This window comes from Canis aureus, chromosome 11 (assembly GCF_053574225.1).
Source record: "Canis aureus isolate CA01 chromosome 11, VMU_Caureus_v.1.0, whole genome shotgun sequence".
Taxonomy (NCBI): domain Eukaryota; kingdom Metazoa; phylum Chordata; class Mammalia; order Carnivora; family Canidae; genus Canis; species Canis aureus.
In genome coordinates this window covers 64,353,440-64,380,611 of record NC_135621.1, presented here as the reverse complement: position 1 = coordinate 64,380,611, position 27,172 = coordinate 64,353,440, and the positions used below count along the sequence as shown (strand labels likewise).

The 27,172-nt window shown below is 36.7% G+C and overlaps 1 protein-coding gene across 3 annotated transcripts in view; it reads left to right on the top strand.

Moving 5' to 3' along the window:
• Positions 1-27,172, top strand: part of USP34 (ubiquitin specific peptidase 34) — a 245,570-nt gene that overhangs the window by 49,510 nt on the left and 168,888 nt on the right. For all 3 annotated transcript variants that reach the window (XM_077915546.1, XM_077915544.1, XM_077915547.1), the window contains exons 3-5: positions 1,895-2,315; positions 8,119-8,169; positions 8,330-8,479. In XM_077915546.1, the coding sequence (XP_077771672.1) occupies positions 1,895-2,315; positions 8,119-8,169; positions 8,330-8,479 (622 nt within the window). The remainder of the gene's footprint in view (positions 1-1,894; positions 2,316-8,118; positions 8,170-8,329; positions 8,480-27,172) is intronic.

Here is a 27,172-nt window from a genome sequence, read left to right as displayed (position 1 = left end):
GGACTCAATCCCGGGTCTCCAGGATCAGGCCCTGGGCTGAAGGCAGCGCTAAACCGCTGAGCCACCTGGGCTGCCCTAGGGAACCAGCAGGTTTTAACTGTATCTTTCATTTAGTCCTATTTAGTCCCTGTGCTTCATTGGCAAGTTGGTGCTGCTTGGTAGTGGGACCAGTGCTCATTTTTTTCTCTCCTGTGGCCTGCTCCATGGGCTCCTTGACTAACTTACGACATAACTGTCTTCCCTCAGAGTGAGTGATCAGAAGAGAGCAAGGCTGAGTGGCAGTGCCTCTTATGACCTAGTTTCTGATGTCACACAGTCATTTCTGCCACATTCCATTGTTTAGACGTTAGTCATTAAGTCTGCTCCACATTCGGAGGAAGGAAAATTGGGCTTCACTTTTTAAAGGGAAGAATATTAAAGAATTTGTGTCTATACTTCAAATCTGCCACACTAGGAGAAATGAAATTATGTCTACATGGTCATATAGGGAGTTGGTGCTCTATTTGGACTACGGTATAGATTGTTTGATAAGTACAAATTGTAAGTAATAGTTTATTGTCATCCATCATTGGATTCAGTTATCCTTTTTTACTTTTTCTAAAGATTTCATGCATTTTATTTGAGAGAGTGCGAGTATAGGCAAGGAGGGGCAGAAGGAGAGGCAGACTTCCCACTGAGCAGGGAGCCTGACATGGGACTCAATCCCAGGACCTTGGGATCACAACCCGAGCTGAAGGCAGATGTTTAATTGACTCAGCCACCCAGACACCCTATTTTTTTTTTTTTTTTAAGATTTATTTATTTGAGAGAGTGCAAGCAGGGCGGGGGGTGGGGTGCGGTGCAGAGGGAGAGAATCAGCCTCCCTAGAGTCTGCCAGGGTTGCTTCATCCCAGGACCCCAAGATAATGACTTGAGCTGAAGGTAGGTGCTGAACCGACTGAGCCACCCAGATGCCCCTGTGTGTAGTGATTCTTAGAATCTGGTACTTGAGTATAATTTATTTGATTTACCAGACTCTTTGGTTATCCACAGTATTGCCAGGCATTATGCTAATTGAACATGTCTAAGAACTAGATTTGGGTGTAGGAATTACTGACTCTTCTATATTTATTTATACACACACACACGCATGTATACACACTGAAGAGTGTTAAATGTATGTGTTATTCTTAAATGCTTTTTTAATCAGCCAAATAGTATAAGATTGTCCTTCCCAAGTTAGCCTTCAAGCAAATTATTATTTTAAGATGTATTTACTTACTTTAGAGAGAGAGAGTGAACAAATAGGGAGAAGGGCAGAGGGGGAGAGAGAATCCTGAAGAAGACTGAATGGAGCCCAATGTAGGGCTCTATCTCGGGACTCCCAACACCATGACCTGAGCTGTGAGCTGAAATCAAGAGGCAGCACCACTACCCTCAAGCGAATTATTAATGTTAAAATACAGCTTTTTATTAGTTGATTATAAATCCCTTTGTGTAAAATAATTAGCTTTACTAATAAGGTTTTTATTTTAGCCAGGTTCCTGATATTTATTAAACATATATTTAGTACTCAGTATTTAGTACTCACTTAGAGAAGCAAAGATATATGCTGTAATTCTTGTTTTTAAATTGTTCTTTGTGTAGAAAGGCGGATAAATACACATAAAACTGAAGACTATAATTGTTAACCTAGTGGTAACTTTGTATTAACCAACGTACCAGTATTTGGTGTGATACTAACTTTATAAATTATTATGGTGTTACCCTATCAGGAAGGAAGAAGTAAAAACTTAAAAAAAAAAAAAGTACTTTAGTATTTGCTTATATTTGTATCTTTTGTATTACATACTTGAAATACATAATTGTTATCTCCCTAGAAAGCATTAATTAAAACATTTTCTTTCTCTTATAGGCAATGTCTATGCTGCTTCAAGGAATATAAGCATTTGGAGATTTTTAACCAAGTAGTATGTGCACTTATTAACTTAGTGATTGCCCAAGTTCAAGTACTCCGGGACCAGCTTTGTAAACATTGTGCTACTATTAACATAGATTCCACGTGGCAAGATGAGACTAATCAAGTGGAAGAACCACTGAATATAGAAAGAGAGTGTAATGAAGGAAGTACAGAACGACAAAAATCGATAGAAAAAAAACCAAACTCTACAAGAATTTGTAATCTGACTGAAGAGGAATCTTCAAAGAGTTGTGATCCTTTTAGTTTATGGAGTACAGATGAAAAGGAAAAACTCTTACTATGTGTGGCAAAAATTTTTCAAATCCAGTTTCCTTTATATACTGCTTACAAGCATAATACTCATCCTACTATAGAGGTATGTAAACATAGGTATTGTTAATGTTAAGTAATATCAAGTTATGTTGACAGTTTCTCACTTAAGAATAAATGTGAAGACAGAGGTATTGTTGATGGAAAAATTTATAAAACACTGTGGTTAGGAAAAGTATTCTAGTTTTCTCTAGATCATTTCTGCAGCAACTTGGTTTGACATTTGTTCACTATAGTCCTATTAAGGAAAGATTTATACATTGAACTCATAAAAATTAAACTGTCAGTGATTTAAACATTTTGCTGGTATACATCTATGTTCTACTTACTGGACAATTTTCCAAAAAGTAATAATTTAGGAAAAAGAAGCATCTGGAATTTTGAATTTCATTTTCATAAATATTGGTAACAGAATTAGGGATTCCTTTCATTAAAAAACTTAAACTATTCCTGAACTAATAGTTTTATTTATTATTATTATTTTTTATTTTTAAGATTTTATTTATTTATTCATTAGAGACACAGAGAGAGAGGCAGAGACGTAGACAGAGGGAGAAGAGGGAGCTAGATGCGGGACTTGATCCCGGGTTTTCAGGATCATGCCTTGGGCCAAAGGCAGGCGCTAAACCACTGAGCCACCCAGGGATCCCCATGAACTAATAGTTTTATTTATTTATTTTTTTAAATTTTTATTTATTTATGATAGTCACAGAGAGAGAGAGAGGCAGAGACACAGGCAGAGGGAGAAGCAGGCTCCATGCACCGGGAGCCCGACGTGGGATTCAATCCTGGGTCTCCAGGATCGCGCCCTGGGCCAAAGGCAGGCGCTAAACCGCTGTGCCACCCAGGGATCCCGAACTAATAGTTTTAAATGATAGTACTTTCTTATGGAATAACTGATATTTTTGCAGCTTTTCCAAGAGTTTAAAAACAACCTTAGGTTTATTTAGTTGATGGCATTGCTTTGTACACATGGTGGCAATTGAGACGGTTATATGTAATGTATTATGTAAGTAGCCTGCAACAATAGAGATTTATTATTTCTCATTATTCTCTGAGTTGGCTAGATAGTTCCTCTATTGGTTTTATGTAGCCTCACTTAGGCAATACCTTTGCTTTGAAAGTGGGAAGACTTTGAAGGTCCAACATGATTCTCATATGTCTGACAGTTGGTGCTGGGTGGTATTTAGGGCTCCTTGGTTTTTCTCCATATGGCCTCGCATTCTCCACTAGAATTGATTGGCTGCTTTACATGGTAGTCTTAGCATTGATCGAAGAAGGTGAATGTGTAAGTTATGAGGCCTCTTACGGTCCAGTCTCTGAAACGATATGGTATAAATTTTCCCACACTCTGTTGGTTGAAACAATTAACAAGGATTCAAAGGGGTATGAAGTAGACTCCCATCTCTGGGTGGTAGGAGGGGGTAACATTTCATTGTGAACTTTAACATTTCTATCACATGCTTTAAGAAAGAAATCTGCCTATTTTCTCTGGCTTATCTGTTCTATATCTTTCATAATGACTTAAACTTCTTTCTTCATCTTGAAAAAAAAATAATCCTTTACTGAAAATGTTTTCATATTGAATTGAGACTACTTAAAAACACAGCCCAGGAGGTAGGTATTTCCTCAATTGGAATTCTGCATAAGATTATTTTAAGTCAGATTGTACTCTGCCTTCTAGAATTCTTAGTTTCTTATTTTTTCATACAGAATCTTTTAATGAATCTTAAACGATGTGAGATATTTAGTAAACATCCTTAAAAAATGTCAGCTCAGAATCCTTTTTCAACAAATGGAGTCTGTTTGTACAAGCAAGCAAAATTTAATCTGAACACCATGTGAATAGTGTTTTTAAAGCCTTAAATTGATAATTGAAATATACTGAAAATAATTCGATTAGGGACCCAGATATATGAAATTCATGCAAAGTTTTTTCATAAAATTTTCCAGTTTAAGATTTCTTAACAATAGAATTATGTCAATGCCACGTCTCATCTATTTTCTTCCTGAAATCAATTTGCTCACTGTTTACCATTTTTAAAAATCGTTAGAAAAAAAAATCTCCAAATATAAGCATAGTCACCCTTCTCTACTTTCTCTTTTGAAATAAAGTGCCTCATTATTACTGTTCTTAAGGGTCATTCCATGTGACTACTTGGTTGAAAACAATAGTTTCATGATGTCTTTCTGGTAAAATTCTAATAAAAAACAACCTTAGATATAATGTAATATAGTGTTACACTGAAATCTCCTTATATGGAATTTGTGTGCTTCTGTAATACTCTGTTCATAATAGAGCTGTTTCCCAGGTTTTCTATTATGTTAGTAATGATCTGTTACAGATACTTGAAGTTTATAGTTTCTATCCTAGTAGCCATGTGGTTTAAATGGGAATAGTCCTCTTTAATTTTGATTTTGACTTTTCTAAAGAGGAATAGATCCAAGATGCTTTAGAAAATGATTTCAGTACTCATGTAACAGTATTTATTTAGATAGCTGTGACTTAAGAAACCTAATTAACCACCTTATTTCATATAAGAGGGAATTAGCCTTTTTTTTTTTTTTTTTGTTATTTAATATCTACACCCAGCATGGGGCTTGAACTCATGACTCTAAGATCAAGAGTTGCATGCTCCTCTGACTGAGTCAACCAGGAGCCCCAAGAGGAATTGGCTTACACAGGTTAAACGTTTTGGTCACTCTTGCACAGTATATTGTTGAGACAGTTGTAGAATTCAAGTCATTCTGCTACACTGTTTCTCAATCACTTCAAACTAACCTCTGTAGCTGTTGAATCTATTGTCAGTAATAGGATAGGAACTTGGAGCCCCTTCTCTTCCCCCATCCCTTCCTGTCTGTATCCTTTTTTCTTTCCTATCAAAGTTGATAATATTTTAAAAGATGTAATTAGAAATAAGTAATATTTAATTCAGGTTAAACTTTTTTTGTGGGGGCAGGAGCTGTTACATTCTTTTTTAATCCTGAATCATTATATGTAAATCTATGATATATTGCCCCAGTATTTTAAGTTTTTATTCTAAGTGAAATGAGTATAAAAATTATAGAAAGAAGAGAAAGCAGTGTGCTTGTTAAATCTGTGTAGTATGATTAGATAGACTAAATAAGTACATTATGTTCCAAATTTCTGAATCTGTTTTGGTTTTCTCTTGCCACTTGGCACTGACAAATTTTACTCCTTATTAAATTGAAAAAATTCTAGGGACGCCTGGTTGGCTTAGCGGTTGAGCGGCTGCCTTTGGCCCAGGCCCGATCCCAGGGGTCCTGGGTTGGAATCCCACACCGGGCTCCCTGCGAGTATCCTGCTTTTCCCTCTGCCTGTGTCTCTGCCTCTCTCTGTGTATCTCTCATGAATGAATGAATAAATAAATAAACCTTTAAAAAAATTCTAAATTCACTCTTATAATGTATATAGTTTAGTAATTTGTAATATATTCCCACAGTTGGGGAACTGTCACTACTGTCTGATTTCCATGCTAATGACTTCTTCTTAAGCAAAAATTATATTCCTAATCCACTAGCTTTCCTTTTATCATAGTTTATCAGGGAGCAACATTTTCTTTTTGTTTTTTTTAACATTTGTTTAATTAGACGTAGAATTACTCATTTATTTTATTTTATTCTTTTAAAGATTTATTTATTCATGAGACACAAAGAGAGGCAGAGACATAGGCAGAGGTAGAAGCAGGCTCCTTGCCAGGAGCCTGATGCAGGCCTCGATCCCAGGACCCCAGGATCACACCTAGAGCCAAAGGCTGATGCTTAACTGTTGAGCCACCCAGGCATCCCTATTTTCTTTTAAAGTAATAGGCAGATTCCTTTTTTACTTCTGGAAATAGAATGGCGTTATTTTACTTAGTAAATGTGAGCTTTTGTGAAAGGACAAAAATGTTTTAAACTGATAGGATTTTTAAGGCTTTTTTTTTAGGGATCATAAAACATTAGAACTTTTTAAACAAAAATGATTCAGCTTTTCGGTAGGTTTCCTAGTGTTCCTATTGTTACCTATAGATCTATGTTAACTTTTTGTATACTACTTAAAATGAGATTGCATTGATACTTTAGGATAATGGCTTCATGTAGCCAGAGTAGGAACAAGAAATGATAAAACCGTTCGTTTGAGTATGTAACCAAGTCCATGAGCAACATTTTACATATCAGATTAGAATTCTGTTAGGACATTTTTTCTTTAAGATTTTATTAAAAATTTTTTTTAAATTTATTTGAGAGATACAAAGGTAGCCCCAGAGATAGGGAGAACAGGAGCTTGGAGGAGAGAGAGAAGCAGGCTCCATCCCAGGACCCTGAGACCATGGTCTGAGCCAAAGTCAGATGCTTAACCAGCTGAGCCAAGGACAGTTTCTAGCTGTGTCCTTGTTGGGCACTAGAAATCTTGACCCTAGACTAAAAATGTAGCATGGTTCATGTGGCCCGTGAATCTCTGTTTAATACCATAGGTGTTTTTACGTTCTGGACTTGTTGAAGACTAAAGCTTCAGTGGGAATAACTTAAAGCTTTGTCTATGGTTCTACCAGGAGAAGCTCAGGAAAGGATTTAGGTTTAGTATACTTGCTTTGACAAATGTTTTGACCTGTTTTAGCACAGTTTTTGATATTTTGAAATGTGAGAATTTTATGTGATGCCCTTGATCATTTGTTCTCAAACTTTATTTCAGCAATGGGACTAAGATAAAGCATGTAACAGCAATGAATAAAGGTTTCTTTGGCAGCTAACTTTTTTCAGGTGAAAGTATCTACTAGCTTTCTGATTATAAAAGTAACATTTTCAGTGTGACTAAAAAATACAGAATATACAACTACAGATTTAAGCCTTGAACCTTTCTTTTTCCATCTCAAGAAAGAAAAACCATTGTTAGGAAATAAGTTCAGATTATTTCTGGACATATAAAAAGTAATGAAAATCAGGTTGTATTAATCCTGATTTTTAAAAACATTCAGGATAGTATCTTTCTGTGCCTGTACATAGCTTTTTAAAGAAATAAGCATAAAAATGAATTGCTTAAAGTATATAATTTTAACCCTTTTAATAAATGTATAGAGTTATTTAACCATTACCAAACTCCATTTTTAGAATTGTTCAGTCATCCCAAAAAGAGCCATCATGGTATTCACCTTATTTTTGGAAGCTGCATAAAACACTGGATGGTTATGCCACAATTGAATTAGCCATCCAATTAATGGGTATTTATTGGTAATTTTGAAATATAAATAATTTCATTGAGCATCCTTAAACATTTTCCAGCACTACTATTATTAGTTGTTAGTGTAAATAACCAGAAGATGTATCGCTGGGTCAAAGGGAATATGCATTTTAAATGTTGATAAATATTGCCAAATTGTCCTCCAACAAGGTCATACCAGTTTATATTTTCACCAACAGCAGATGAGTGTGCTTTAGAGTAGTTTAAATCATATGTATATAAAGCACATTGTGAAACTTGTGAGTATACCTTTGGGAATTCCAGAGCTCAGTTTTAAAACCACGTAACTAAGTTACTAAATTTTTGTAACAACACAATTCTTTATGGAAACATTTTTGTTTAAAGCAAGATAATATATAGTACATAGCATAGAATAGTTTCTTTAGAGAAGACTTAAAATACATTTTAGAACTGAGCCATATTAGCTTAAGTTAGGGATACTGTTATTCATGATGAGAAGCAATTGCAAAACCTGTTTCAGATTTTATAAACTCAAGTCTTTAGAATATTGTATTTTTTTAATAGACACAGAAAATTATTTTTTTCGGAGATGATTATGTCATAGGATAACCTAATTGTGTTTACTTTTTTTTTTTTTTTTAATCAGGATATATCAACCCAAGAAAGCAACATATTAGGGGCATTCTGTGATATGAATGTAAGTGTTTATTTTTCTTATTCTCAGGTTTATGGAAAATTTGGTTTTCTGTTCATGTAGGTCTTTGAGTTTAGTTTTATGTCTCATCAGTATCTTTTCCATATTGGTAATAAAATGAAAATTATTCCTGATGAATTTTAAAATATTTTTTTTTCCTTAGGATGTAGAAGTACCATTGCATTTGCTTCGTTATGTGTGTTTGTTTTGTGGGAAAAATGGCCTTTCTCTCATGAAGGATTGCTTTGAATTTGGAACTCCTGAAACATTGCCATTTCTTATAGCACATGCATTTATTACAGTTGTATCTAATGTAAGTATTATTTGGAATTGGTTTTAATCTTGGGAGTAATGTCTAGAATTTTAATAACATGAATTTTATGTCCATAAAAGACAAATTTTGAGTAATTGGTGCATTTCCTGGATTATATTGAAAAAATTGATTTCAGAAGCCTTTTTTTTAAAAGATCTTATAATAAAAATGGAATTTGTTTAAAAGTGTTTTTGAATTTGTAGAAGTTATGAATTTAAAATAAGTAAATTTAGCCATTTACTACTTGTAAAATATAATATAGGTAGCTATTCACAAGAATCTTCTCTTGATTCTAACTTTCCTTGCTTGGGAGTTTGTGCGGGGAAATATTTGGGTTTTTAGAGTTTTACTTGAAAGATGGTTAACTTAGAGAACTCATGTGCCTGACTTTGGTCTGTATTACAAGACCTACTACCATTTTTCTGCATTTTTAAAGAACATATATGTTGTGAATGTCAGTTACTGTGAAGCACAATAAGTATGGTAGCAGAGAGATTTTTTGTTTTATTGAACTTTGTTTTTTTGTGCTTCCCATATACTGAGATTTTTACAAAATGATGGTTTGTGGCATCCTGTGTCAAGCAAGTCAGTTGATGCCATTTTTTCCAACAGCATTTGCTCACTTTGTGTTTGTGTCACTTTGGTAACTTTTGGAACATTTCAAAATTTTTCATTATTTTTATATTTGTTATGGTGATCAGTGATTACAAGTCATTGAAAGCTCCTGTGATGGTTAGCATTTTTTAACAATAAAGAATTTTAATTCAATTTTAAACATTACATTATTTTTGGATATGCTGCTTCATAGTTAATAGACTACAGTATAGTATAAACACAACTTCATGTGCACTGGTAAACCAGAAACATTTGACTTGCTTAATGTCCATACTAGCTTTATAATGGAGGAGCAGAACCGAACCTGTAATATTTCCGAGGTATGCCTGTAATGAAATTGAACATTGTTGCATAGGCTTAAAATTGAGCACTGTTTCATAGGCTTATTTACCATTTGGTTTTTTATAAGTACCTGTTCAAGTCTTTTATCTGTTGTGAAAAGATCACATAGTCTGCTTTTTTCCTTACAGATGTATAGATTCCTTACATATTTTATATGCAAATCTTTTGTCTGACATACTTAAATTGCTACTATCTTCTTCCCTACTATGATTGCTTTTCATTGTGTCTCCTGTGTCTCATCAAGAGCTATTATTCCTCAGGCTTAATGGTTTGTAATTTATCAAAAACATTTCGGTAGCCTTATGTTTTCATTTGTGGATGAAGTCTATTTTATCCTAAGGTCATGAACTTATCTTCCTATATTCTAGAAGTTCTATTGTTTCACATTTTGATTACAGCTCAGTTGGAACTGATTTTTGTGTATGGTGTGAGTAATGGATCAAGATTAATTTCTTTTTAAAGCTTTATTTTAGAGCATGTGAGCAGGAGGGGTAGAGGGAGGGAGGCAGGAATCTCAGGCGGACTTCACGCTGAGTGTAGAGCCTGATGGAGGGCTCGATCTCATGACCCTGACATCATGACTTAAGTCAAAACCAAGAGTTGGACCCCTTAACCCACTGTGCCACCTAGGTGCCCCTAATTTTCTTTTTCTTATAGATAACCATTGGTCCCAATACTTTAGCAAAGACAATCCTTTCTTCATTTCCATTTCTCAGTATGAGTTTTTGATATAAATTAGGTGTTTTATGTGCATGGGTCTGGGATTTTTAATACACTACATTGGTCTCTTTGCTTAATCTTTAGCTATTTGCCCAGCATCCTAATTTCTGGAGCTTCATAACCAGACTTGCTGTCTGGTAAAGGGAGTTCTAATTAATCTGTCATTCTTTTTTTTGTAAAGTATAATTGACATATAGCTTATATTAGTTTGAGATATAGAATGTAGTAAACCAATATTTGTATATATTGCAAAATCACAATAAGTCTAGTTAACATCCATTCCTATTCATAGTTAACAATTCTTTTTTCTTATCATGAGAACTTTTTTTTTTTTTTTTTAAGATTTTATTTATTTACTCAGGAGAGAGAGAGAGAGAGAGAGAGGCAGAGACACAGGCAGAGGGAGAAGCAGGCTCCATGCAGGGAGCCCAATGTGGGACTTGATCTCAGGCCTCCAGGATCACACCCTGGGCTGAAGGTGGCACTAAACTGCTGAGCCACAGGGGCTGCCCTTATCATGAGAACTTTTAAGAATTAATTCTTACTTGGCAACTTTCACATATGCAATACAATGTAGTTGATTATAGACAACGTGCTGTATATTACGTCGCCATACCCTATCATTTTTAAAGAGCGTTTTGGCTCCTTGTGGAACTTTCTCTTTGGAATCAATGCCTTATTTCTGCATATATACCTTTTGGGTTACCACGAATCTGTTGATTTAAGAGAATGGTCATCTCTGCAGTATTGAGTCTCTTTATCTCTAAATATGGTAAATGTATTTTTATTTACGTGTTCTTAAATTTCTCTCATAATTTTCTTTGTTTCTGTATAGACTTGTTTTTTTCTTTTTTTAACAGTATTTATTTTTTTCTTTGAAGTAGGCTACATGCCCATTGTGGGGCTCAGAATTATCACCCTGAGATCACAAGTCGCATGCTCTACAGACTGAGTTAGCCAGGCACCCCTGATAATAATTTTTTAATCATTTTATTTTATTTCATCATTAAAAACACACTTTTTCAATCCCCATCCTCTCTTTTCCTCATCTCTCTCATCCCTCATCCCCTCTCATAACTATCAGTTCTCTACAGTTAAGAATTTCTGGTTTTGTCTCTTATTTTCCTTTACTCATTTGTTGTTTCTTAAATTCCACATATGAGTGATGAATTCATATGGCATTTATCTTTCTCTGACTGATTTATTTAGCTTTGTATTATACTTTCTCTAGCTCTATCCATGTCCTTGAAAATGCCAAAATTTTATTCTTCTATGGCTGAGTAATACTCCATTACATATGTGCGACATCTTCTTTAATCATTTATTTGTCAGTGGATACTTGAGCTGCTTCCATAGTTTGGCTATTGTAAGTAATGCTACAGTAAAATACCCAGTAGTGTCATTACTGTATTGTAGGGTAGTTCTGTTATTTCCTTCAGGAACCTCTGTACTGTTTTCCATGGTGGTTGTGTCATTTTGCATTCCTACCAATAGTGAAGGAGGGTTCCTTTTTCTCCATATCCTTGTCAGCATTTTTTTTTTTTTTTTTTGGTATTTTTTGTATTGGCCATTCTGACAGGTATGAGGTGGTATCATTGTGATTTTCATTTTCATTTCCCTGATGATGAGTGATGTTGAGTATCTTTCCATGTGTTTGCTAGCCATCTGTATGTTTTCTTTGGAGAAATATGTTAATATTTTCTGCCTATTTTTAATTGGATTGTTTTTTGTACGTATGTGTTGCTTAAGTTCTTTATGTATTTTGGATATTAACCCTTTATTAGATATGTCATTTGCAAGTATCTTCTCCCATTCAGTAGGTTGCCTTTTTGTTTTATTGTTTCCTTTACTGTGCAGAGACTTCAAAATTTTTATTTTTTAAAATTTACTCCAGAGTGAGTGAGAGAGCATGAACAGGGAGGGGAGAGGGAAAGGGAGAAGCAGACTTCTTGCTAAGCAAGGAGCCCAGTTTGGGGCTGGAACCTGACATGGGTCTTGATTCCAGGACCCCGAGGTTGTGACCTGAGCCGAAGGCATATGCTTAACTAACTGAGCCACCCAGGCACCCCCAAGACTTTTTATTTTGATGTAGTCCCAGTAGTTTATTTTTGTTTTGGTTTCTGTTGCCTCAGGAGATATATCTAGAAAAATGTTTCTGTGGCTAATGTCAGAGCTTTTAGGACTTTTGTTGTTTCAGGTCTTATATTTAAGTCCTTAATCCACGTTGAGTTTATGTTTTTTGTATTGTGTAAGAAAGTAGTCCAATTCCATTCTTTCTGGATGCAACTATTTAGTTTTCCCAATACCATTTGTAAAAGAGGCTTTTTCCCATTGTGTTCATGTCTTCTTTATGACCATATACTTGGTTTATTTCTAGGCTTTCCGTTCTAAAGCATTTGTAAAAACTTTTTTTATTGACACAGAGCATGCACAAGCAGAGGAAGTGGGACAGGGAGAAGGAGGCTTTCCAACTGAGCAGGGAGCCAGATGTGGGGCTCAGTCCCGGAACATGGGGATTGTGACCTGAGCTAAAGGCAGACTCTTAACTGACTGAGCCCCCAGGCATGGGCTTTCTGTTCAGGTCCATTGATCTATGTGACTGTTTTTGTCTCTGTACCATACTGTTTTTTTTTTTTTTTTTAAGATTTATTTTTAAAGATTTATTTGTTTGATAGAGAAGAGAGAACACAAGCAGGGGAAGCAGCAGAGGGAGACAGAGAAGAGGCTCAAGCAGGCTCCCTGCTGAGCAGGGTTTCCTGACATGCGGCTGGATTTCAGACCTGGAGATCATAACCTGAGGCAAAGACAGACATTTAGCTAACTGAGCTACCTATTTATTTATGTTAGAGAGTGTGAGCTAGAGGATGGCAGAAGGAGAGGGAGATAGAGGATCCCAAGCAGACTCCACACTTCATTGTGGGTCCTGTGACCTGGAGATCACTTGGTTTCCAAGTGGAAACCAAGCAGACACTTAACTGACTGAGCCACCGAGGCGCCCCTAGTACCATTCTGTCTTGATTACTGCAGCTTTGTAATACAGCTTGAAATCTGGAATTGTAATACTTAGATTTGTTTTCCTTTGTCAAGATTGCTTTGTCTATTCAAGATCTTTTGTGGATCCATATAAATTATAGTCTGGATTCTTCTACTTCTGTGAAAAATGCTGTCAGTATTTGGATCGGGTTTGCATTAAATATGTAGATTGTAAAATTGTAGATGGTTTTGGGTAGTATGGATATTTTAACAATATTTGTCAAACCCATGAGCCTTTCTGTTTCTTTGCATTGTATTGTGTTGAATTTCTTTTGTCAGTGTTTTATAGTTTTCAGAGTATAAATCTTTTATCTCCTTGGTTAAGTGTATTCTTAAGTATTATTTTGGGTGCCATTGTAAATTTTTTTTTGTATATTTTTTTTATTGGAGTTTGATTTGCCAACATATAGCATAACACCCAGTGCTCATCCTGTCAGGTGCCCCCCTCAGTGCCCATCACCTGTCACTCCAACCCCCCGCCCACCTCCCCTTCCACCACCCCTTGTTCGTTTCCCAGAGTTAGGTATCTTTCATGTTTTGTCACCCTCACTGATATTTCCCACTCATTTTCTCTCCTTTTCCCTTTATTCCCTTTCACTATTTTTTATATTCCCCAAATGAATGAGACCATATAATGTTTGTCCTCCGATTGACTTACTTCACTCAGCATAATACCCTCCAGTTCCATCCACGTTGAAGCAAATGCTGGGTATTTGCTGTTTCTCATGGCTGAGTAATATTCCATTGTATACATAAACCACATCTTCTTTATCCATTTATCTTTCGATGGACACCGAGACTCCTTCCACAGTTTGGCTATTGTGGACATTGCTGCTATAAACATCAGGGTGCAGGTGTCCTGGTGTTTCACTGCATCTGTATCTTTGGGGTAAATCCCCAGCAGTGCAATTGCTGGGCCATAGGGGAGTTCTATTTTTAACTCTTTGAGGAACTTCCACACAGTTTTCCAGAGTGGCTGTACCAATTCACATTCCCACCAACAGCGCAAGAGGGTTCCCCTTCTCCACATCCTCTCCAACATTTGTTGTTTCCTGTCTTGTTAGTTTTCACCATTCTCACTGGTGTGAGGTGGTATCTCATTGTGGTTTTGATTTGTATTTCCCTGATGGCCAGTGATGTGGGGCATTTTCTCATGTGCTTGTTGGCCGTGACTATGTCTTCCTCTGAAATTTCTGTTCATGTCTTTTGCCCATTTCATGATTGGATTGTTTCTTTGGTGCTGAGTTTCATAAGTTCTTTATAGATCTTGGATACTAGCCCTTTATCTGATAGGTCATTTGCAAATATCTTGTCCCATTCTTTTAGTTTTGTTGACTGTTTCTTTTCCTGTGCAGAAGCTTTTTATCATAAGTCCCAATAATTCATTTTTGCTTTCGTTTCCCTTGCCTTCATAGATGTATCTTGTAAGAAGTTGCTGTGGCCAAGTTCAAAAAGGGTGTTGCCTGCATTCTCCTCTAGGATTTTGATGGATTCTTGTCTCACATTTAGATCTTTCATCCATTTTGAGTTTATCTTTGTGTATGGTGTAAGAGAATGGTCCAGTTTCATTCTTCTGCATGTGGCTGTCCTGTTTTCCTAGCACCATTGATCGAAGAGACTGTCTTTTTTTCCAGTGGATAGTCTTTCCCGCTTTGTCGAATATTAGTTGACCATAGAGTTGAGGGTCCACTTCTGGATTCTCTATTCTATTCCACTGATCTATGTGTCAGTGTGCCAGTAGCACACTGTCTTGATGACAACAGCTTTGTAGTACAACCTGAGATCTGGCATTGTGATGCCCCCAGCTCTGGTTTTCTTTTTCAATATTCCCCTGGCTATTCGGGGTCTTTTCTGATTCCACACAAATCTTAAGATGATTTGTTCCAACCCTCTGAAGAAAGTCCATGGTATTTTGATAGGGATTGTATGAAATGTGTAAATTGCCCTGGGTAGCTTTGACATTTTCACAATATTAATTCTTCCAATCCATGAGCATGGAATATTTTTCCATCTCTTTGTGTCTTCCTCAATTTCTTTCAGAAGTGTTCTGTAGTTCTTAGGGTATAGATCCTTTACCTCTTTGGCTAGGTTTATTCCTAGGTATCTTCTGCTTTTGGGTGCAGTTGTAAATGGGATTGACTCCTTAACTTCTTTTTCTTTAGTCTCATTGTTAGTGTATAGAAATGCCTCTGATTTCTGGGCATTGATTTTGTATTCTGCCACACTGCCGAATTGCTGTATGAGTTCTAGCAATCTTGGGGTGGAGTCTTTTGTGTTTTCTATGTACAGTATCATGTCATCTGCAAAGAGGGAGAGTTTGACTTCTTCTTTGCCAATTTGAATGCCTTTTATTTCTTTATGTTGCCTGATTGCTGAGGCTAGGACTTCTAGTACTATGTTAAATAGCAGTGGTGAGAAGGGGACATCCCTGTTGTGTCCCTGATCTTAGGGAAAGGCTCCCAGTGTTTCCCCATTGAAAATGATACTCGCTGTGGGCTTTTCATAGATGGCTTTTAAGATGCTGAAGAATGTTCCCTCTATCCCTCCACTCTGAAGAGTTTTGATCAGGAATGGATGCTGTATTTTGTCAAATGCTTTCTCTGCATCTATTGAGAGGATCATATGGTTCTTGTTTTTTCTCTTGTTGATATGATCAATCACATTGATTGCTTTACGAGTGTTGAACCAGCCTTGCATCCCCGGGATAAATCCTACTTGGTCATGGTGAATAATCTTCTTAATGTATTGTTGGATCCTATATTGGCTAGTATCTTGTTGAGAATTTTTGCCTCTGTGTTCATCTGGGATATTGGTCTATAATTCTCCTTTTTGCTGGGGTTTTTGTCTGGGTTTGGAATTAAGGTGATGCTGGCCTCATGAAACGAGTTTGGAAGTATTCCATCACTTTCTATCTTTCGGAACAGCATTAGTAGAATAAGTATTGTTTCTTCTTTAAAGCATTTGATAGAATTCCCCTGGGAAGCCATCTGGCCCTGGACTTTTGTGTCTTGGGAAGTTTTTGGTTACTGCTTCAATTTCCTCCCTGGTTATTGGCCTGTTCAGGTTTTCTACTTCTTCCTGTTCCAGTTTTGCTACTTTGTAATTTTCCAGAAATGCGTCCATTTCTTCTAGATTGCCTAATTTATTGGTGTATAGCTGCTCATAATATGTTTTTAAAATCATTTGTATTTCCTTGGTATTGGTTGTGATCTCTCCTTTTTCATTCGTGATTTTATTAATTAGAGTCTTTTCTGTTTTGTTTTTAATAAGGCTGGCTAATGATTTGTTTATCTTACTAATTCTTTCAAGGAACCAACTCCTGGTTTTGTTGATCTGTTCTACAGTTCTTCTGGTTTCTATTTCACTGAGTTCTGCTCAAATCTTTATTATCTCTCTTCTGCTGGGTGTAGGTTTTATTTGTTGTTTTTCAGTTCCTTTAGGTGCAAGGTTAGCTTGTGTATTTGAGTTTTTTCCAGTTTTTTGAGGGATGCTTGTATTGTAATGTATTTCCCTCTTAGGACTGCTTTTGCTGTATCCCAAAGGTTTTGAACGGTTGTATCTTAATTCTCCTTAGTTTCCATGAATCTTTTTAATTCTTCTCTAATTTCCTGGTTGACCCCTTTCATCTTTTAGCAAGATGGTCTTTAACCTCCATGTGTCTGAATTTATTCCAAATTTCTTCTTGTGATTGAGTTCAAGTTTCAAAGCATTATGGTCTGAAAATATGCAGGGGACAATCTCAATCTTTTGGTATCGATTGAGACCTGATTTGTGACCCAGTGTATGGTCTATTCTGGAGAAAGTTCCACGTGCACTTGAGAACACTGTGTATTCAGTTGCGTTTGGATGTAAAGTTCTGTAAATATCTGTGAAATCCATCTGGTCCAGTGTATCATTTAAAGCTCTTGTTTCTTTGGAGATGTTGTGCTTAGAAAATCTGTCATTTTTAGAAAGCACCGTGTTGAAGTCTCCCAGTATTAGTGTATTATTATCTAAGTATGTCTTTACTTTGGTTAATTGATATACTTGGTAGCTCCCACATTAGGGGCATAAATATTCATGATTGTTATGTCCTCTTGTTGGATGGGCCCGTTAAGTATGATATAGTGTCCCTCTTCATGTCTTACTACAGTCTTTGGGGGTAAACTTTAATTTATCTGATATGAGGATTGCTACCCTTGCTTTCTTTTGAGGACCATTTGAATGGTAAATGGTTCTCCAGTCTTTCATTTTCAGGCTGTCAGTGCCCTTAGGTCTAAAATGAGTCTCTTGTAGACAGATGGGTCTTACTTTTTTATCCAGTCTGAAACCCTGCGTCTTTTGATGGGATCATTAAGCCCATTCACGTTCAGAGTTACTATTGAAAGATATTAATTTAATGTCATCATAATACCTATTCAGTCCCTGTTTTTGTGGATTATTTCTTTGGGCATCCTCTTTCTTTTACAGAGTCCCCCTTAATATTTCTTGCAGAGCTAGTTTGGAGGTCACATATTCTTTCAGTTTCTGCCTATCTTGGAAGCTCTGTATCTCTCCTCCTATTCTGAATGAGAGCCTTGCTGGATAAAGTATTCTTGGCTGCATGTTCTTCTCATTTAGGACCCTGAATATATTCTGCCCATCCTTATTCTGCTGTCCTTTTATTTGGCCTGCTAGGTCTCTGTGGAGAGATCTGCTGTTAATCTAATAGTTCTCCCCATATAAGTCTCTTGCTGCTTTAAGGATTTTCTCTTTATCTTTGGAATTTGCAAGTTTCACTATTAAATGTCGAGGTGTTGAACGGATTTTATTGATTTTAGGGGGGGGACCTATCTCCTGTATCTGAATGCCTGTTTTCCTCCCCAAATTAGGGAAGTTCTCAGCTACGATTTGTTCAAACATGCTTTCTGTTCCTCTCTCCCTTTCGGCATCCTCTGGAACCCCAATTAAACGTAGATTTTTCCTTCTGAGACTGTCATTTATTTCCCTTAATGGTCTTTTAATTGTTTTTCTCTATTTTCCTCAGCTTCCTTCCTTACCATCAACTTGTGTTCTATGTCACACATTCTTCCTTCTCATTAACCCTCATTGTTAGGACCTCCAGTTTGGATTCCATCTCATTTAATTGATTATTTCTATGTTTCTATATTTATTTATTTATTTTTAAATTTAATTTATTTTTAATTTCGGCCTGATTAGATCTAAATTCTGGAGTCATGAAGTCTCTTGAATCCTTTATGCTTTTTCCCAGGGTCACCAGTACCTTTATAATTGTGCTTCTGAATTGACTTTCTGACATCGAATTGTAATCCAAATTCTGTGACTCTGTGGCAGAGAGTACTGTTTCTGATTCTTTCTTTTGTGGTGAGTTCTTCTTTCTAGTCATTTTGTTCAGTGCAGAGTGGCTTAAAATGAGTTGTACTTGTTAGAGGCACAGACTCTTCTCTCTGTAGTGTTCTAGCTATTCTCTCTTTAAGTCTCAGGTCGAATTCATAGGTTTTCAGGATGATTTGAAAGTTATCTAGGTAAGTTGGTGGGGACAGGGGACTTGGGGACTCTATTCCTCTGCCATCTTGTTCCGCCCCCCCTTTAAAAAAATTTAAATCCATCTTACATATTATGTATTAGATTCAGAGGTCACTGATTCATCAGTCTTTTTTTTTTTTTTTTGGTGCAAAATGGTGGTTTTATTAAAGCTGATTCATCAGTCTTATGTACATCAGGTGCCATCCTTAATATCCATCACCCAGTTACCCCATCCCTCCACCTCCAGTAACCCTTAGTTTATTTCCTATGATTAAGGGTCTCTTACGGTTTTTCTCCCTCTCAGATTTTTTTTTTTTAATTTTCATTTATTTATGATAGTCACACAGAGAGAGTGAGAGAGAGAGAGAGAGAGAGAGAGAGAGAGAGAGAGGCAGAGACAGGCAGAGGGAGAAGCAGGCTCTATGCACCGGGAACCCGACATGGGATTCGATCCCGGGTCTCCAGGATCGTGCCCTGGGCCAAAGGCAGGCGCTAAACCACTGCGCCACCCAGGGATCCCTCTCCCTCTCAGATTTTGTCTCACTTTTTCCCTCCTCCTCTATGATCCTCTGTTTTGTTTCTTAAATTGTATATATGAGATCATGTGATAATTGTCTTTCTCTGATTGACTTACTTCACTTAGCATAATACCCTCTAGTTTCATCCATGTTGTTCAAATGGCAAGATTTATTTTTTGATGGTTGAATAATACTCCATTGTGTGTGTGTGTGTGTGTGTTTGTGACATCATCTTTATCCATTCATCTGTTGATGGACATCTGAGAACTTTCCATAGTTTGGCTGTTGTGGACGTACATTGCTAGTATAAACATTGAGTGTAGGTACTCCTTGGGATCATTACATTTGTATCTTTGGGATAAACCCCAGTAGTACAGTTGCTGGATCCTAGGGGAGCTTTATTTTCAACTTTTGAGGAACCTTCTTACCATTTTCCAGAGTGGCTACACCAGCTTTGCATTCCTACCCACAGAGTAAGAGGGTTCTCCTTTTTCTGTGTCCTCGCCAACACTTGTCATATCCTGAATTGTTAATTTTAGCATTCTCACTGGTGTGAGTTGGTATCTCCTTGTGGTTTTGATTTGTGATTTTGATTTGTATTGTGGTTTTGACGTGTATTTCCCCAATGCCAAGTGACGTTGAACATTTTTTTTCACGTTTCTGTTGGCCAATTTTATGGCTTCTTTGGAGAAATGTCTTTTCATGTCTTCTGCCCATTTCTTGATTGGATTATTCTTTTGGGTGTTGAGTTTAATAAGTTCTTTATAGATTTTGGGTACTAGCCCTTTATCTGAGAAGAAATTTGCAAATATCTTCTCCTATTTCGTAGGTTGCTTTTTAGTTTTGTTGACTGTTTCCTTTGCTGTGCAAAAGCTTTTTATCTTGATGAAGTCCTAGTAGTTCATTATTGCCTTTGTTTTCCTTGCCTTTTGAGATGTGTTTAGCAAGAAGTTGCTGCAACAGAGGTCACAGAGGTTGCTGCCTATGTTCTCTAGGATTTTGATAGATTCCTGTCTCATATTTAGGTCGTTGATCCATTTTGAGTTTATTTTTGTGTATAGTGTAAGGAAATGGTCCAGTTTCATACTTCTGCATATGGCTATCTAATTTTCCAACATCATAGTTGAAGAGACTGTATTTTTCTTGGATATTCTTCCTGCTTTGTTGAAGATTAGTTAACATAGACTTGAGGGTCCATTGCTGGGTTCTCCTTTGTTCCATTGATGTATATCTGTTTTTTGTGCCAGTACCATACTGTCTTGATGATTACAGCTTTGTAATAGAGCTTGAAGTCCAGGATGTATCTAACAACTGCTTTCTTTTTTTTTTTTTTTTTAAACTTTTATTTATTTATGATAGGCACACAGTGAGAGAGAGAGAGAGGCAGAGACACAGGCAGAGGGAGAAACAGGCTCCATGCACTGGGAGCCCGATGTGGGATTCGATCCTGGGTCTCCAGGACCGCGCCCTGGGCCAAAGGCAGGCGCCAAACCGCTGCGTCACCCAGGGATCCCTAACAACTGCTTTCTTAGCCATTGCACTCCTTCACATTGGCATTGTTTCCATTCAGAAAACTGCCTGTCTCTCTTCTACAGGATTTTTTAAAAAGATTTCATTTATTTATTGATGAGACAGAGAGGGAGGCAGAGACATAGGCAGAAGGAGAAGTAGGCTCCCCAGGGGAGCCAGATGCAGGACTCGATTCTAGGACCTTGAGATGACAACCTGAGCCAAAGGCAGACGCTCAGCCACTGAGCCACCCTGGTGTCCCAAATGATCTTTAATGTGTCTTGCAGGGCTGGCTGGTTTAGTGATTACAGATTCTTTTAGTTTATGTTTGTCCTGGAAGCTTTTTATGTCTCCTATTTTTTTTTTTAAGATTTTGTTTATTTATTCATGAGAGACACACACAGAGAGAGAGGCAGAGACATAGGCAGAGGGAGAAGCAGGCTCCATGTAGGGAGCCCAGTGCGGGACTCGATCCCCGGACTCCAGGATCACACACTGGACCCAAAGGCAGGCACTAAACCGCCCAGGGATCCCCTTTCCTTCTATTTGAATGGCAGCCTAGCTGGATAAAGTATTGTTGTCTACATATTTTTTTCATTTAGTATCCTGAATATATCATTCCAGTCCTTTCTGGCCTGCCAGGTCTATGTGGATTGGTCTGCTGCCAATCTAATGTTTCTACTGTGTAGATTATGTACCTCTTGTCCTGAACTGCTTTCAGATTTTTTCTTTGTCTCTGATATTTGCAAGTTTTACTATCCTATGTTGGTGTGTTGACTATTTTTATTGATCTTGAGGGAGGGTTGTCTTAGCCTCCTGGACTTGAATGCCTGTTTCTTTGCCCAGATTAGGGAAGTTCTCAGCTGTAATTTGCTCTGATAATTCTTCTGACCAACCCCTCCTTCCTCTTCTGAGCTCCCAATTATTCTAATATCGTTTAGCTTTGTGGTACCACTTATCTCTGTTTCTTCCCTCATGATCCAGTAGTTAATCTCTTTTTGTGCCCTGCTTTTTTTTGTTCTCTTACGTTACCATATTTTTTTTTAAAGATTTTATTTACTTATTCATGAGAGACACACAGTAAGAGAGAGAGGCAGAGACACAGGCAGAGGGAGAAGCAGGCCCCATGCAGGGAGCCCGACGGACTCGATCCCAGGTCCCCAGGATCACACCCTGGGTTGAAGGCGGCGCTAAACCACTGAGGCACCTGGGCTGCCCAGGTTGTCGTCTTTATCACAATTTCTCTCTTCTGCCACATTTATCCTGGAGTTGCAGCCTCCATTTTTTAATTGCATCCCATTAGTAGCCTCATTTTGTTTTAAAGATTATTTATTTATTTATTTATTTATTTATTTATTTATTTATTTGAGACCTAGAGGGAGAGGCAGAGACATAGAGGGAGAAGCAGGCTTCCTGTGGGGAGCCAATGTGGGACTTGATCCCAGGATCACGACCTGACCCAAAGACAGATGCTCAACCACTGAGCACCCAGGCACCCTCATTAATAGTCTTTTTGATCTTGACTTGATTATATTTTAGTTCTTGTATTTCACCCGAAAAGGATTCCCTAATGTCTTCTATAGGTTTTTGAAGCCCAGCTAGTGTCTTTATTATCATTATTCTGAACTCTGGTTCCAAATTGTTACTTATATCATATCCCATACTGATTAGGTCTTTGGCACTCTGTTATGCCTCTTGTTCTCTTTTTTAAGGTACATTTTTCCATCTTGTTATTCTTGCAGAGTGTTGTCACTTTTCTGTTTGTAGAGTTTCAGCTATTCTTTTAGAAGTAGATCTCTGGTTGAGTTTGCAGTAGATCTCTGGTTGAGTTTGCAGGTGTTTAGAATAATTTGATAGCTGATAATTTGAATTCCTCAGACTAGAGGAAACTAAGGTCTCCTACTCTTTTGCCTCTTGGACTCTGCCCTGCCCTGGCTTGGTTTTTCTTAATTTCTATTTCTGCTGCTTCATTATTAGTGCATAGATATGCAGTGGATTTCTTTACATTGATTTTGTATCTTGTGATTTAATGAATTCATTTCCTAGTTCTAGTTTTTTGGTGAGTCTTTAGGGAATTGTATAGTATCATATCATCTGCAAATAGTGAAAATTTTATTTCCTCCTTACCAGTTTCAATGCCTTTTATTACATTTTCTTGTCTAATTGTTGTGGCTATTGATCTCTACTACTATCTTGAATTAGAGTGATGAGAGGAACATCCTTATCTTGTTCCTGTCTTTAGGATAAGAGCTTTCAAGTTTTTCACGAATGAATTTGATACTGACTGTGGGTTTTCCATATCAGGCCTTTATTAGGTTGAGATATATTCCCTCTAGACATACTCTATTGAGGGTTTTTACCATAAATGGGTGTTGTACTTTGTCACATGCTTTTTCTGCACTTCTTGAAATGATCATATAGTTTTTGTTCGTTCTCTTATAGATATGATGTGTCATGTTGGTTGATTTACGAGTATTGAGCCATCTTGCGTCCCAGGAATAAACGCCACTCAAATATGGTGTATGATTTTTATTAATGTTTTGTTGGATTTGGTTTGCTAATAATGTTTTTTGTTTTTTTTTTTTTTTTGAGGATTTTCGCATCCATAGTCATAAGAGCTCTTGGTTTGTAGTTTTTGTGTGTGTGTGTGTGTGTGTGTTTTGGTATTGGGGTGATAACTGATCACCTGGAATGAATTTGGAAGTTTTCCTTCCATCTCTGTTTTTGTGGAATAGTTTGTATTAACTCTTATTTAAATGGTTGGTAGAAACATCTGTGAAGTCATGTGGCCATGTACTTTTGTTCTCTGGGGGTTTTTTGATTACTGATTCAACTTCATTGCTGGTATTTGTTCCGTTCAAATTTTCTATTTATTCTTGGTTTACTTTGGTAAGTTACATGTTTCTCTAAGAATTTTTCCATTTATTTTAAGTTGTCCAGTTTATTTGCATCTAGGTTTTCATAATATTCTGTTAAAATTGTGTTTCTTTGGTGGTATTATTTCTCCTTTTTCATTAATTTTGTTTCCTTGGTTTCTCTTTCTTCTTAGGAATCATGCTAGATGCTTATCTCTTTTGTTCATCTTCTCAAAGAACCATCTCCTGGTTTCATCTGTTTTATTGTTTCTTTTTAGTTTGTATATCATTTATTTCTACTCTGGTCTTTATTATTTCCTTTCTTTTCCTGAATTTGGGGATTTAAAAAATTTTTTTTTCTGAATTTGGGTTTTGTTTGTTCTTTTTCTAGCTTCTTTAGGTGTAGAGTTAGGTTGTATATTTGAGATTGTTCATACTCCTTAAGGTAGGCCTATATTGCTCCATACTTTCCTTTTTTAACATTTTATTTTTAAGTAATGTTAACACTCAAAGTGGGGCTTGAACTCATATCCTTGAAATCAACAGTTGCATGCTCTACTGACTGAGCCAGCCAAGCGCCTCTATCACTTCTCTCTTAGAACCACTTTTTCCATATCCTAAAGATTTTGGATGACTGTGTTTTCATTTTCATTTGTTTCCATGTAATGTTTGATTTCCTCTGATTCTTTTTTTCCCTTGACCCATTCACTATTTAGTAGCATGTTATTTAATCTCCATGTATTTGTGGTTTTCCCAAATTTTTTCTTGTGGTTGATTGCTAGTTCATAGCATTGTGGTTAGAAAAGATGTATGGTATGACTTCAGTTCTAAATTTGTTGACATTTGGTTTTTGGCCTCGTATGTATTTTGGAGAATGTTTCATGTGCAATTGATGGAGAATGTTTCATGTACAATTGAAGAGAATGTGAATTCTGTCTTAGGGTGGAATGTTCTGAATATGTTAAATCCATGTCCAGTGTGTCATTCAAAGCTGCTGTTCACTTATTGATTTTTCTGTTTGGATGGTCTGTCCGTTGATGTATATGGAGTGTTAACGCCCCCTACTGCTATTATATTACTATTGATTCTTTTAAGTTCATTATTAACTATTTTATGTATTTGGGAGCTCTCATGTTTGGTGCATAAATATTTATAATTGTTATATCGTGTTGGATTGTCCCTGTATTATTCTATGGTGTCTTTGTTTCTTGTTACAATCTTTGTTTTAAAGTCTTATTTTGTCTGGTGTAAGTATTGCTTCCTTGGCTTTCTTTGGATAGCTATTGGCATGACAAATGTTTCTCCATCTCCTCACTTTTTTTTAGTTTGTTTGTTTATTTATTTATTTAAGTTTTATTTGTTTAGAGGGGGAGTGCACACAATTGGGGGAGGACCCGAGGGAGCGGGACAGGAAGACACTGTGCTAAGCCTGATGTGGGGCTGGATCCCATGACCCTGAGATCCAGGCATCCCTCCATCCCCTCACTTTCAATTTCCACATGTCTTTCAGTGTAGAAGGAGTCTTGTTTTATTATCCATTCTGTCACTGTGTGTGTGTGTGTGTGTGTGTGTGGTTTTGTTTTTTGTTTTGTTTTCTGGTAATATTTGAATGAGAGAGAGAATGTGAGCAGGGGCAGAGGGAGAGGGAGAAACAGACTCCCTGCTTAGCATGGAGGCCAATGTGGGGCTTGTTCCAGAACCCTGGGATCGTGATCTGAGCTGAAGGCAGACACTTAACCAATTGAACCACCCAGGTGCTGCACTCTGTGCCTTTGATTGATGTGTTTAATCTGTTTACATTCAGAGTACTTATTGATAGATATGTATTGCCATTTTGTTATTTGTTTTATGGTTGTTTGTATAGATTTTTTTCCCTGATCCTTTCTTCCTTGTACTCTTTCATTGTTTATTGGCTTTAGCAATATAACTGGATTCCTTTCATTTCATTGTTTGTATATTTATTACTGGTTTTTGATTTGTGGTTGCCATTAGGTTTGTATTTAAATTTCAGCGTATAGTAGTCTGTATTAAGTTGATGGTCACTTCAGGTTATTTTTTAAAGATTTATTTCAGTGAGATTGAGAGAGCAAACAATCATGAGTGGGGGGAAAGGGCAGAGAGAGAGAATCCTTAAGCAGACTCCTCAGCGAGTGAGGAGCTAGACATGGGCTTGATCTTCTGGGAGCATGACCTGAGTTAAAATCAGACATCCCACTGAGTGAGCCACCCAGATGTCCCTTAAGTTTATTTACATGGTTTTATTTTCTTAAATTTTAGATTCTGTTATAGTTAAGCAGAAACTAATAATATAATTTTATATGTTAAGTTTAAATCCCTTCCTAACCCTTCTTTTTACAGTGTTTCAGGAATATGGTGTCATATTTCACATGCTTTTTTCTTTTTAAGATTTTATTTATTTATTTGACAGAGAAAGAGAGCCCAAGCAGGAGGAAGGCGGAGTGCGAAGTAGGCTCCCAGCTGAACAGGAAGCCCTACTTTGGACTCAGTACTGGGACCCTGGTATCATGGTCTAAGCCAAAGGCAGATACCCAACTGACAGAGCCACTCATGTGCCCCTGCTTTTTGTCTTCATTTTCTCTTTACTTTTTACTCCAAGAGTCCCCTTAATATTTGTTGTAGGTCTGGTTTAATGGACATGAACTCAATTAGTTTATGTTTGATAAACTCTTTATTTCTCTTAATTCTGAATGATAGTTTTGGCTAGAAAGAGTATTAGTGGCTGCAGATTTTTCCTCTGAGCACTTTGAATATATTATAACATGCCCTTCTGGTTTGCAGTTTCTGCTGAAAAATGTGCTCATAACCTTAAGGGTTTTCCTTGTATGTAACTATCTCCTCTTGCTGTTTTAAATTTTTTTGTATTACTAATTTTTGTCATTTTAATTACTATATGTTTTGGTGTGGATCTTCTTGGATTTAATTTGTGGGGATATATGTGCCTCCTGGATCTGGATATCTGTTTCCTTTCCCAGAGTAGGGAAGTTTACAGCTGCTATTTCTTCAAATCAAATTTCTGCCCCCATCTCTATTCTTCTGAGATCCCTGTAATTCAGATGTTAATATGCTTGATGGAGTCACTGATCCCCTAAGACGATTCTCTACTTGCACAATTATTTTTCCTCTACTCAGCTTGTTTACTTTCCATTACTCTTGTTTTCTAGGTCATTAATTCATTCCTGTGCTGCTTCTAGCCTGCTATTTATTCCAAGTGTGTTTTACATTTCATTTGTTTTGTCTTGATCTCTGATTTTTTTTTTTTTTTAATCTCGTTAAGGATTTCAGTGATGTCCTCCACTCTTATCTCAAGTCCGGTTGGTATCTTATGATCATTAATTTAAATTCTCTATAATTTGTTTCATTTTGTTTTTTCTGTGGTTTGGTCCTGTTCTTTAATTTGGGAGATATTTTTCTGTCCTTCATTTTGATCTTCTATGTCTGTTTCTTTGTGTTTTCTTTTTTATTAATTTTTTTTTGTTTCTTTGTGTTTTCAATGTCAGCTAATTCTCTTGCTCTTCATGATAATAGGCTTATGAAGAAGAGGCTTTATAGTGCCCTGTAGTGCAGTATCCCCTGTT